The 13,432-nt window shown below is 41.6% G+C and overlaps 2 protein-coding genes across 2 annotated transcripts in view; one reads left to right on the top strand and one right to left on the bottom strand.

Moving 5' to 3' along the window:
* The window catches only part of LOC105513913 (putative olfactory receptor 2I1), a 1,387-nt gene extending 1,099 nt beyond the window's left edge, over nt 1–288 (top strand). Inside the window, exon 3 of the mRNA XM_011944953.1 lies at nt 124–288. Coding sequence (XP_011800343.1) covers nt 124–288 — 165 coding nt within the window. The remainder of the gene's footprint in view (nt 1–123) is intronic.
* Nucleotides 289–1,745: 1,457 nt separating this feature from the next.
* On the bottom strand, nt 1,746–5,270 carry UBD (ubiquitin D). Its single transcript, XM_011944869.1, has 2 exons — nt 5,020–5,270; nt 1,746–2,481 (listed from the first exon to the last, which is right to left on the bottom strand). Exons 1-2 carry the CDS (start codon nt 5,044–5,046, stop codon nt 2,014–2,016), a joined length of 495 nt encoding a protein of 164 aa, XP_011800259.1. The 5' UTR covers nt 5,047–5,270; the 3' UTR covers nt 1,746–2,013.
* Nucleotides 5,271–13,432: the final 8,162 nt, after the last annotated feature.

Genomic DNA, 13,432 nt, shown 5'->3' with positions numbered 1-13,432 from the left:
GTGGCCCGAGCTGTCTGTTGCATGCGGTCCAGCGGAGGCCGGAGGAGGGCGGTGGGCAAGTGTGGGTCCCACCTGACAGCAGTCTGCCTGTTCTACGGCTCAGCCATCTGCTCCTACCTGCAGCCCGCGCAGCGCTACAACCAGGCACGGGGCAAGTTCGTATCGCCCTTCTACACCGTGGTCACACCCGCTCTCAACCCGCTCATCTACACCCTCAGGAATAAGGAAGTGAAGGGGGCGGCGAGGAGGCTGCTGTGGAGTCTGGGGAGAGGCCAGGCTGTACAGTGAGTAGGTTGGGGAGGGGAGAAAGTATTAAGCCAGAATCCAAGGATGGAAATACCCATTAGTGAGTCAGTTTAGACTTCAGACTGTTCATTTTTGTATGATAATCTGCAAGATTTGTCCTAAGGAGTCCAATGGGGGAAATGTTTTCCTCCCGTGTGGAATGTTTAGTTCTTGAGGGAAAATTCCTAAATCCTCTATATACACAGGTTTAGGGAAGGAAAACCTACCCCTCACGACTCCACGTGCAGGTAAGATGGTGGACGTGATGGCTGCCTTTAGCTTCCTCCCTATCTGATGGAAGACCGTGAAGACCTCTTGGTCTCTGCCATCAGAAGTCTCAAGTTGACAAGAAAATCATAGTCCCTACTCTGCAGGAGAGGGTCATCCAGAAAAAGAGGCCATGGACTCTCTTCTCGGAAACCAGTCCAACCTAGTGCGGACCTTGCCAGGGGACCAGTGCCCTCCCTGGGGCATTTCACCCATAAGTGTGATGAGGAAAGCCCATACGTGGTGGTGAATTTTGCTGAGTGGGGTCAAGATGGGAAACCCTCCTGCAGGAGTTGGTTCTTGAACAAGTTTTAAAGAAACAAGGAACTAGGACGAGTGTGGAAGAAGGCGGGCATGTCTCAGGCTGTGAAAAAAACTCACAGGTGATCAATAGTGAGACATGAGAGAGAGAGAGAGAGAGAGCAAGAAAGAGAGTCAGAAAGAGGAGTAAATGGAGGGAGGAAGATGGAGGAAGGGACTCAAGTTCTCAAGACAGGAACAGGGATCTACTCATGAAAAAAAAGCAGAGAGAAAAATGCTCAATCAACAGAACCTGAGCAGAATATTGAGGTCAATCCAGAAGCCAGCTCCTCACCCACCCTCACCCAGACTGGCACCTTCATCATGCAGAAGACCTGCTAGACCCTACGGCAGGTAGGAGAGAGGGTGGTCCACAGGCCCCCAGCTTCAGAAAGTTTGTTCTCTCCCAGTGTCCATCTACCCCTAGGAACCCCCACTAGTTACACACAATCACTAGATCCCTGTGGAAAATACCTTTCCTTGCCCACCATCATCCCCATAAATAATGACTATTTTAGTTGGGTGTGGGACATAGAGAATAGGAGGGGCCATGGTGCCGGACTTCATTTCATACCGAATAGCCTTAAAGGAGAAGAGGGGGAAAGGAGCTCAATTTAGTTTCTAAAATGTTTACTAATTTGATTATGATCATGTCAGAGCAACTAATTCATTTTAAAATAAATCATTTCACTATGCTCTGTAAGTAGAAATTCAATTTGGTTCAACCATTATTGAGTGATATAAATAAAGCACTGGGCTTAACAAAGACAGAAATACAGACATCAGTAGAACATGGATCCCAACCTAAAACTTACTCTCTTGTCAAAAATGAAAGGAGATAGGAGTTTTTCCATAAATAACAAGGTATATCAAGAAAGAATTAAATTGCAAGCTGGCTTTGAATGCTCTATTTTGCCTTAAAATTTTATTTACTAGTCTCAGTAATACACTATTAAAAATCCTGCCACTTAATTAATTGTGTTAGAATCAAAGAAACATAGAGCTGGACAATATTCTTCATCCTACCCATCCCACCCAAATCTTACTCTACTCATCTCGTTCTCATTCATTTTGGGAAATCATCAAAGGATGTGGTTGTTGATTAAGAGATTAAAAGAAATAAGCTTTTTGGCCCTTGCCAACACCCCATCCCCAGGGTGGTCACCCTGCAATACAATAAGATGTCAGGAAGTTGCCCTTTCTGATTCCATAATCTGCCATCATCTTCCCATCTTCCAGTCTCTTTCCATTGCAATTCACAATCTGGGTCTCAGGGGTTATACCCGTCTTGGTCTCGATCATTGCTTTCACTTGTGCCACTGAGCTGGACCTTCGCACCTGGAGGAGGTGCCTCTGCCCCTCATCACCTGACTCCACAAGATACAAGGGCAGCAGCTCCTCATCACTGGACTTCACCACTTTCAGGGTAAGGTGGATGGTCTCCTTCTTGTCAATGCCATAAGATGAGAGCCTTCTCCGTGGCTTTAGGATCTTGGAGCCCAGCAAAAGAACCTGGTCCTGCACAGGAACCTTGGTCTTAGACCGGACGTGTTCATTGATTTTTTTCACGCTGTCATATGGGTTGGCATCAAAGGTCATTAAATCCCATTCCTTGGAACGAACATGCACCTGGGAAGTGAAAGCCACACGACAGTTGCCTAGGATGCCTGCCTCACTTTACATTTCTGCTCCCCATCACAATGGCTCCCACCCTTCCACTGTCTATCTGGTCCTCTAGCTCCTGTTCAGTAGCCAGTGTCCCTCTCTTTCTTGGAACTTCTCCTTTGGAATTACCAAGTTGCAACACAAATAAGAAAATTTGTCCCATTCCTTTGTAATCACACCTTTTTTTTCAATCTTGAGAATGAAAAATAAAATCCTGAGCCCCCAACCAATTGAACAGACCCTCTCTTGCTCAGGGGGACCCTAGAGAAATTTTAAGAACTTAGTCATTGGGCCAAGGGCAGTGGCTTATACCTGTAATCCCAGAACTTTGGGAAGCTGAGGCAAGCTGATCACTTGAGGCTGGGAGTTCGAGACCAGCCTGGCCAACTTGGTGAAACCTCATCTCTACTAAAAGTACAAAAATTAGCCAGGCGTGGTGTTGAGTCCCTGTAATCCCAGCTACTCAGGAGGCTGAGGCATGAGAATCATTTGAACCCAGAAGGCAGAGGTTGCAGTAAGTGGAGATGGCACCACTGCACTCCAGCTGGGGCAACAGAGTGAGACTCTGTCTCAAAAAGATAAATAAATAAAATACCTCAGTCATGATGAAACAGGAGGCTGGACATGCCTCATTATATCTTCTCCCTTTTGCAGTTTAGACACAACTGACCAGCAACGTTAGAGATTATAAGACTGAAAGAATGGATTATTGGTGGCAATAAGATTTTTGTGGCAAATTTTAAACAAGACCTAAGGCTATAATAGGCAAGAGTTAAGTCATGCATCCCTACACTTAAAGAATAAACCATGTTCTAACTGCCACAAAGTAGTTTTCTTTTTTCTCTAGCAGCTAAACAAGCACTGGCCTTGAGAGGAACAATATTAAAGTAATTACAGCTCATCCACATGCTAACTGACCCCCTGTTCCTCAAGCCATAACTACAGTTTTAGTTGGATAAATGACTGATTTCAGTAATTTTCTCCTGATAAGAGACCACTGACCATGGACTGGTTCTGGCTGGTTTACAGAAGCTGCACATTTGAATGCCTTTGTGTCCCTGCTTCACCTTTTCATGTATAAGGCCTAACTGTAATGCAATTAAATGTTAAGTCTCCACCTCAGAGTGACCATGGGTGGTATATAACACGCAAGCTTATTCAACATGCATGCATTAGGACCCCCTTCATGAATATTCATTGCCTCTGTCGTAACCTATTGGATATGTATACTTAGCAAACCCCTTCAGCATAAATTCCTATGTCACTTTCCTCCTACAAAGCTTGCTTTTGGTTTTCAACCAGAAGCTGAGCTTCCCAGCTTGTCAGAATGGCTACCTTGCAGACTATAACCCTTCATAAGAAATAAAGTCCCCTTTCTAAATTTATAAATTGTGTGATTTTTTTTAGTTGACAATTTTTTACTTCGTTTTTCTGTGCATTTCAATAGATGTAAAAAACATACTTTTTATTCATCTTGAGATGTAATTAAAGATTTTCTACCTTATTTACCTGCCTCTCCTATCCAGACAAAGTTTGTCAAATGTCAAAAAGTAAATACAGAGCTTCAAAAGATGTACACCAGACTCTAAAAACAACTGTCAAAGAGAATTTCTAAAATATGACAGCCTCATAAGATGCAGCAATAGGATACCCTCTATCAGTACTTCAGAAGGAAATCCTGGGTAGGACACATAATCACTGAACTGTTAGGTTTTTTTCAAATATCCCACTGCTTTATAATAATAAGTTACATATTACAGTGACACTATGTTCAGTGTTTCTTGTTAGCTTATATTTATTGTGTTTTTATATCTATCTAATATAGAATACGATCTCCTTTGATTAGACTAGGGCCTCACTCACAGAAGATAGGGACTATGTCTAAGTCTTACTTCAATAGCTGGAAAACCCTAAAAGACTGGAAAACTCACTCCCAATGGCCACTTGAAAGCCTGAGAAGACCTCCCTCATACTCCATTCAGAAATATTTTCCCAATCTAGATATTGCAGACATTTCTTCACTGGAGGATCTGTGTTAAGCATTGCCTTAATTCCAGGTTCTCTCCATAGTGCATATTTTCTTATATAATATAATGTGTTAGATCATTAACAACTTCAGATAAATGAGTTTTGTGAAGCTGTCCTTTGAGAGAAAAGACAAGATTAAGTTTAAGAACCCTAAAAAATGTTTCCATAATTTCAAATCTCACCAGCCCTGTGGAACACAAAACTCACCCCCACTTTTTTTTTCTACCATTTATCCCTAAGAGTAGCTAGTCCAATGTTTGATTTAAAAAAGAACACAGAAGCCAGATAACCAGCTTCTCTTCAGACAATCCCTCTTCCCATTCTGCAAATGTCAATGCCAGCCTCTTCCCCTTAAGGATGCCTGCCCAGCCACCCAGAGCCCTGAGTACTGTCCATCTCCTGTTTCTAAGATCTCTCCCCAACTCTTGAAAGGACTTTTCCTTTCCCCATCCCCTTTATCAAATCCCAACTTACACAGAGGCAGGAAGCATTTGGAGCCATCTCTGCAGTCAAGCGGCCAGAAACCAGAGACAGAAAAAGGATTTTGCACCCAGCTTATATACCAGCATTGAATTGGAAATCCCCTGCCTGGATTGCTGTGTTTGTCCAGCTTTGCTGTGCCCTTTGTTCTTGCATGCTCCTGTGAATTTTCTTTCACTTTTGCTGGGCAGGAGTTAATAAACAAAGAATGCTTTCTGATTACGCACTTCTCCCCTCAGGCAATCTATTTGCAATCCTCATTCCAAACATGGGATGGTCTTTCTGTGTTGAAAATTTTTGCCTGATTAACAATCCACCTCTCCTCTCCCAGTCCTGACTTATTACTGTCCGTCCTGTGGCCTGGGCCCTCACTGGCGTGAAGACCTGTAATGCTTGCTGAACCTCTCATGCTGCTTTTAAGAGCACCCCATTACTCAGGGGCCGTCCTAAGAATGAGAGCCCCCAGGCAGGATACGGCAGTCAGCATTGTGTGGAGTGCTGTGACTGTGAGCCTGACATGGCTAGTCTGGCAGAAGGTATAAAACATGCCTTAAGAAGACATAGGAGAAATAACCTCAGACAGAGGAGATACGAGTTAGAGTCCCAGGAGGGTCACTTGCTACATTACCTTGGACAAATCTCCTTAGATGTTGGTTTCCCAGTCTATAAAATGAGATGACTGGAAAAGATTCCTAAGTGTCTTCCAGGCTCAGAAAACTTTGCTTGTAAAATTCCCTTTGCAAAATAACAATGGATTTCTGGGTCTTGAGCTCTCCAACATACTTCCTACCCTGTCCCAGAACCTGCAAACCAAATCCACTACTTGAGAACAATCCTAAGCCAACAATTAAATGCTGACTCCCCTCTTCAACACACAAAGCAATCAACATCCACTCTCACACTGCGGCACCTCTATTTCTCTACCTTTACTCCTGGATGCACCTCACCACCATGATCTCAGACAAACCTAAAGGTGCCGCTCTCTCCCTCGCCCTTGAGACTTAGATGGAACCAAGAAAGGTGTGCCTGTCCCCGGGAAGTTTACTCCATCACTCTGATCCTCCTCATATCCCAAATTAACTACTGCTCTCTCCCAAACTCTCAGGGCATTACCATGGAACCAGTTTTTAAAAGCTTTTTTTTTTTTTGGAATGGAGTCTCACTCTGTTGCCCAGGCTGGAGTGCAACGGTACAATCTGAGCTCACTGCAATCTCTGCCTCCCGACTTCAAGTGATTCTCCTGCCTCAGCTTCCCGAGTAGCTGGGATAATAGGCACCTGCTAATTTTTGTAATTTTAGTAGAGACATGGTTTCACCATGCTGTCCAAGCTGGTCTCGCACTCCTGATCTCAGGCAACCTGCCCACCTTGGCCTCCCAAAGTGCTGGGATTACAGATGTGAGCCACCGTGTCCAGCCTAAAAGTATGTTTTCAAGTGCTTCAAATCTTTTCAAAGTAGGAAGCTCTTTAAAATGCCAAGTTATCATCTCTGTTTGCAGAGGCATTTACTGTACCTTCACTCACTGACAGATCGCAAATGACCCCATCTTATTCTAGGAGGTTCTGTCCTGGAGAATCGAATTTACAGAAGTGCTGGATTGATGTAGAGTAATGAAATGCAACAGCTCATTTCTCTACTTCAAAAGCTTACTATAAATCATGTTCTTCTATATGAAGCTTTTATTAGTTAATAAAATTGAAAATATTAATTATTATTTAAATGTATTTTGTGGAGTACACATAATTTTTAATACACAGGCAGGATAAATATAAAGCAGAAAAGTGCCTAATGGAATACATTAGGAACCACTGGCCTCTGCTATTCTCCTTTCAGATCTTTCTCCAGGTCCCGGTGGCCCCTTTGTGTCTAGAAACCAATGTTCTGACCTTTGGCTGCTACACAGCAGATAAAGGCTGCCCCTCATCCATTGTCCAGTGGGATTTAGAGATTCTGAAACATTACCAGTGGCCAATGTCAGATCAGGTTCAGGGTGATCAGGAAACAGAAAGTCCTGCAGGATGGCAGGGGTGGGGGAAGTACCTGGAAAAAGAGAAAGGAAAAGCTGTACAAACTCAGACTTGAGTAAACTGCTCTCGCTTTTCAAACTTTGCACTCACCACTTTCTTAGATCTTCATGTTATTTCCAGGAAGACAAGAGGAAGAGAAGATGGTTAAAAGCTGCTTAAAATTAGGTCACTGTCTTCTCATACCCTTTCCCACTTTCCTTCTTCCTCAGTACCTACACTATCTTGGTCCCAATGTCTGCACCAAGTATCAGGAGCAACAAGGAGCCTTGGCCAGAGGCTGGCTCCAGGAGGAGAAGCCAGGATGACATTTCTCAGGAAAGATCTTTGTCTGTTGAAGCCACCCAGATCTATAACCACAGTCCCAACCTAAGCTGTAGATCTATATGTCTAGCTGTGTCTGTGTCTATGGGGATTCTCGTTCCTTGAATTTCCTGCATATCCTTGAACACCCCAATCTCTCTGCCATCTCCATGCCACTGAGCATGCCTTTTCCTCCAACTCTATCCCCACCGCCATGAATTTATAAGAACACACGGTGTAAACAGCATCTTCGTCAAAAAGCCTTCCCTAACTCTCTTCCTCCCATCCTGGGTTATGTGCCCATCTTCTGTCCTCTACGCTTCCTTCAAATGCCTCCCAGAGCGTGTTTCTTCAACAACAGCATCGTCTGCTTGTCTGTAATCTTTAGAAAACAGTAGGAATCTTGAGGGTCGTGATTGTGTCTTAATTAACTTGTATCTTTAGCACTGGTCCAGCATGCTGTCTGGCACAGGAAATAATTTATAAATGTATACTAAATGCACAAATGAATTAATAAATGAATGAAAAGTATGTAAATAACAAAAAAGGAAAAGTAATATTTAGTGAGTAGTTAAATTTCAAGAACTGAACAATTTATTATTAAATGTTACCTTATTTACTGTTTCAGCATTTTAATGAAGTAAGTACAGGTGTTCCTTAACTTATGATGGGGTTACATCCCAGTAAACCCATTGTACACTGAAAATATCCAAAATCAGAAATGCATTTAATACACTTAAACCACCAAACATCATAGCTTAACCTAACCTGCCTTAAACATGCTCAGAACACTTACATTAGCATACAGTTGGACAAAATTATCTAACAAAAAGCCTATTTTCTACTGAAGTGTGAAATATCTCATTTAAGTTATTAAATACTGTACTGAAAGTGAAAAGCAGACTGATTTATGGGAACTTGAAGTAGGTTTCTACTGAATACGTATTGCTTTGGCATCACTATTAAATAAAAAAATCATAAGTGGAATCATTGTAAGGAAGGAACCACCTGTATTAGTATCCCTGTTAATAAGCGAGGAGCCACCTCATCCACAATCATATTAGTAGTAGCTGGTAAGCAAGGGTTCAAACGCTAATCTGTATTTCTATAGTCCTTGTATTCTTCCCATATTATTATATTCTTTCAGTGGGAAAAGGCGAGGAGAAAAGTGCTACTGGAGTTGGGTATTTCCAGCATGGGGTTACTGTGAGGGCAAATCTAATATACTCTCAGAAAAAACTAATTCAGGGGATTTCCTGCCCAGAGAGGACCTGGATTCCGGGAAATAGTGCCCTTTCAAGAAGACATATGAACAACAAATCTGAACTCTGACCTCTCTCTCTACTCTTCCCTTCCTATGAGAAATTCCCTCCCCGCCCAAAGCCAGGGCCAAGACTGTCCCAGACACCCTGGTGCCCTTTTGCTGACCACAGGCAGGATTTCTTCTTGGGACCTGGCCTCCTTGCTTCTTATCCAGTGTCAATCTGACTTTTTTCTCTCTCTCTATGTTACAATAAGTTCTTTCAGAGACAGATCTCTTTTAATTTGCTGTATTAGTCTGTTTTGCATACTATAAAGGAGTACTTGAGGCTGGGTAATTTATAAGGAAAAACAGTTTAATTGGTTCATAGTTCCACTAACTGTACAAGAAGTATGGCACCAGCATCTGCTTCTGGTGAGGCCTCAAGAAGCTTTTACTCACAGCGGAAGGTGAAAGACAGCAGGCGTGTCATGTGGCGAGAGAGGGAGGTAAGAGACAGTGGGAAAAATGCCAGGCTTTTTTAAACAACCAGCTCTCATGTGAGCTAATGGAGTGAGAACTCATTCATTACAATGATGACAGCCCCAAGCCATTCATGAGGGATCTGCCACCACAAGCCAAACACCTCCCAGTAGGCCCATTTCCAACACTTGGGGTCACATTTCAACATGAGATCTGGAGAGTACAAACATCCAAACTACATCATTTACCCCTCTGACAAGTTCAGAAAACCAGCTAAAGTGTCAGAGGTGTTTGAACCAGAGCAACTCCATCTTGAATAGGGGCTGGGTAAAATAAGGCTGACACCTACTAGGCTGCATTCCCAGGAAGTTAGGCATTCTAAGTCACAGGATGAGAGAGGAGATCAGCACAAAGTACAGGTTATAAAGACCTTGCAAATAAAAGGAAGCAGTAAAGAAGCCAGCCAAAACCCACCAAAACCAAGATGGCAACGAAAGTGACCTCTGGTCATTCTCACTGCTCAATATATGCTAAATAAAACACTAACTTGCTAAAAAATATTCCCACCAGGGCCATGACAGTTTACAGATGCCATGGCAATGTCCAGAAGTTACTCTGTATGGTCTGAAAAGAGGAGGAGCCCTCAGTTCCAGGACTTGCCCACTTCTTTCCTGGAAAACTCAAGAATAAGCCATCCCTTGTTTAGTGTATAATCAAGAAATAACCATAAAAATAGTCAACCAGCAGCACTCAGGGTTGCTCTGCCTATAAAGTAGCCATTCTTTTTGCCCTTTACTTTCTTAATATGCTTGCTTTCAGTTTATTCTATGGATTCACCCTGAATTCTTTCTTGTGCCAGATCCAGTAACGCTCTCTTGGGGTCTGGATCAGGATCCCTTTCCAGTAACAAAAGTAAAAGATGATGGTATGGAGATCTTGCCAAGTTATAAAACAATTGTTGCAGTTATCTATGAGTGTCCCAGTGTGGCCCTGGCTGACGGGATGCTCTTGGGCCTGTCACTGCCCCCATTGAGGCCTACTTGGAACAGAGCTCTCTTTCTAGTCTCTTTAATAACATCCATGAAAGAGTTTCTAAACTGCTTTGAGATCTAGAATATCGCTTCAAAAATGCCAACCAAACTCAGTCAGAAAGTTACTGTGAATTCTCATTTATTGGTGATTGGGAAAAAAGTCTACACTCAAAGAAGAACAGTTTGAAAATACCTATCAAAATTTAAAATGGACATACCAAACCAAGACAACCAAATGCCTATCAGTGTTAGGGAAATAGGTAACCAAATTGTAGAATATCATAAGCAGCATAAATAGAAGGATTATCCCTGTGAACAACAATGTGGATGAATGTGCTAGAACGTATTGAGTGAAAAAAGTTTTAGAAACAAATGCGTATTCTGCAGTGCTGCAAAGAAATAGCACTCAGACATAAATTTAATTTTCTCAGCAAAGAATTTTTACTTCTATAGAAGGGTGAGACTCGCAAATTGAGTAATGGCAAGAGCACACCTGGACAAGGGAGGGGAAGGAGTTCTTATTCCTGAGACAGGTAGCCCCTACTGCTGTGTCGTTCCCCTATTGGCTAGGTTTGGACCGCACAATCTAAGCTAATTCCGATTGGCTATTTTAAAGAGAGCAGGGGTATGAGCCAGAGTGGTATGGTGGGTAGTTTGGCAGGAAGGGTGGTTACAGAACAGGTAACTCAGGATGATTCAAGTCAAAGCAGGTGGCCAGGGGTGACTCAGGATGGAGCAGATGACCAGGGGAACAGATGTGAACTACTGATAAGAACTGACAGGAAAGTTGTTTACTGAAACTAGAGGCAAGAGGGTGAAGAGAACCCGGAAGTTCAACTTTAAAATCGAGGATCAAAGAGTAAAGAGCACCTTGGAGTTCACTACATCTAATAAAAGCAAGATGAATAAGACTACATAAAGTATGATACTCTCCATAATACTCAATATTTACTCATAATATTTATGGAGAGTATAATACTCTCCATAAATCTCAAAAGCAAGCAAAACTACATAGTGAGACGAGAAAAAGAGGAACTACTTTGAAATTCAGGATATGTCTGCTTTTTAACAAAAATGAAGCCCAATCTAAATGCTGATATGAGCTACTTGAAGGAGATTTTCAACAGAAAGTAAGAGGGCATTAGAAGGCCTGATATTATTTCATCTTGCCATATTCAGAATCTCAAATTTAACCAAGAGAACTTAATGTTTAAGAAATGTATTACTTGACAGACATACTGTATATTCACTTTATTAAAGGTAAAGTAATATTATCTAAAACAAATGTTCCAAAGAAAAATAAACATAAGCAAAACTGAATATAGTATCTAGAACTACATATGTAAGCAATACGGCTGTTATAAAAATGTAAAAACCATAAGTGTTCATTATGCTACTATTACGCTTTATACTGTTACATTATATTATTCTATATGCGTTACATTTATTTATCTGTGGTATCAGAGATTATAATAAAATATAATTTAAAACTTTTCATGTTCATATCCTCTAGCTCAGCAATTCTGCTTCTAGGAATTTATCCTATTAGTACACTTTTTTTTTTTTAGAAGGAGTTTCACTCTTGCCTCCCAGCCTGGAGTGCAATGGCATGATCTCGGCTCTCTGCAACCTCCGCCTCCTGGGTTCAAGCGATTCTCCTCCCTCAGCCTTCTGAGTAACTGGGATTGCAGGCATGCGCCACCATGCCTGACTATAATTTCTTATTTATTTATTATTTTTATTTTTAGTAGAGATGGGGTTTCAGCATGTTGGTCAGGCTGGTCTCGAACTCCTGACCTCAGGTGATGCGCCTGCCTCAGCCTCCCAAAGTGCTGGCATTACAGGTATGAGCCACCATGCCTGGCCCTATTAGTACACTTATGTATGTGTGGAATAAGCCATGTACAAGAATATTCATGTGAAATAACTATTGGCAATGGAAATAAATGGGAACAACACTTATCAATAGACAAATAAATGCTGGTGTATACAGTTGAATTAAATTTAAAAGCCAAGTTGCAAAATATATGTATAATATTTTGTTATTTAGAAAGGAAGAAAATATACACATATGCTAAAATGTGCATACAACATCTCTGTGAGGAGACACTGACTCTGCAAAGAGTAACTGAGTTGCCTGAGGAACAGGAATGAGAAGTGGACTATTTATTATACGTCTTATCTTATTATTGCTGTTATTTTCTAGTTTTGCAACCATGCTTGTTTTACACATTCAGATAGGCAGATAGTATGGGAAGGGATAGTATTTTTTTTATATAGTCATCAGCTCAGAATGGAGTTGGCTATAAGCTGTACACCAATGGGAACCAGTTTCAGTGCTCATCACTAGTTGACAGGCAAAGGGCCATGAAAAGTTGGTGGCTATAGTAAGTTAACTATTGTGATTCTGTGCCTTCCCTACTCCCCAGAATTTATTTTCCACTAATATTTTACATACCGCAAAACTTGGAAACATTGATAATATAGCCCATAATATATCTGAAAGCAAAGAAATTTATAATTAGCTAAAATCAGAGACCAAATCTAACGAAAAAAAAAAAAAAGTAATTCTGAGACAATTGCTGAGTCTGGTACTTGGGTCTGATGTCAATGTGCAAAAATTGTCTGACCTGACAAAGCAACTGGAATAACTAATGCAGTCATAGGTGCAGGATGATGTATTGACCAGCGGCCCATATCCGCTTCGTAGCAGTCAGGCCATCTTGGAGTGAATCCAGGCTCTGCCTCCTACTTCCCGTGCAACTTATTTGGTACTTTCTTCTGTCAGCTGGGGATTTCGGATTTCACTTAAGATTAGGCTGTGCTACCATTAACAGAGACCTGAAAATAATGTGGCTTTAACTGAAACCCCAAAAGGACCAGACTTTAGAAGTCAAAATCACAACCAAGGCTTAAGGAATTCACCCCAGAACCAAGGAAAAACTGCAATGATCCATTCCAGCAAAATGTAAAGCCAGTTTTTCAGAAGTTCAAAGTGATCAGTGGGTAATATATCTGCTTATTAAACAAGATTCAATATGCTTCAGAGAAAGATAATAGAATACGAAATAGATAAAGATAATAGAATACGAAATCTCTGTAACATATTACATCATCAAGTGTAAAACAGGAAATTACCAATCATGTGAAGAAACAGAAATATTAGACAAATATTTTTAAATCCTCAATAAAAACAAACCCAGGTCGGGTGCGGTGGCTCAAGCCTATAATCCCAGCACTTTGGAAGGCCAAGACGGGTGGATCACGAGGTCAGGAGATCGAGACCATCCTGGCTAACATGGTGAAACCCCATCTCTACTAAAAAA

Source organism: Colobus angolensis, unplaced genomic scaffold, assembly GCF_000951035.1.
Source record: "Colobus angolensis palliatus isolate OR3802 unplaced genomic scaffold, Cang.pa_1.0 Scaffold237, whole genome shotgun sequence".
NCBI classification, from domain to species: Eukaryota; Metazoa; Chordata; class Mammalia; order Primates; family Cercopithecidae; genus Colobus; species Colobus angolensis.
The sequence above is the reverse complement of the archived record's forward strand: the minus strand, read 5'-3'. Positions and strand labels throughout refer to the sequence as shown.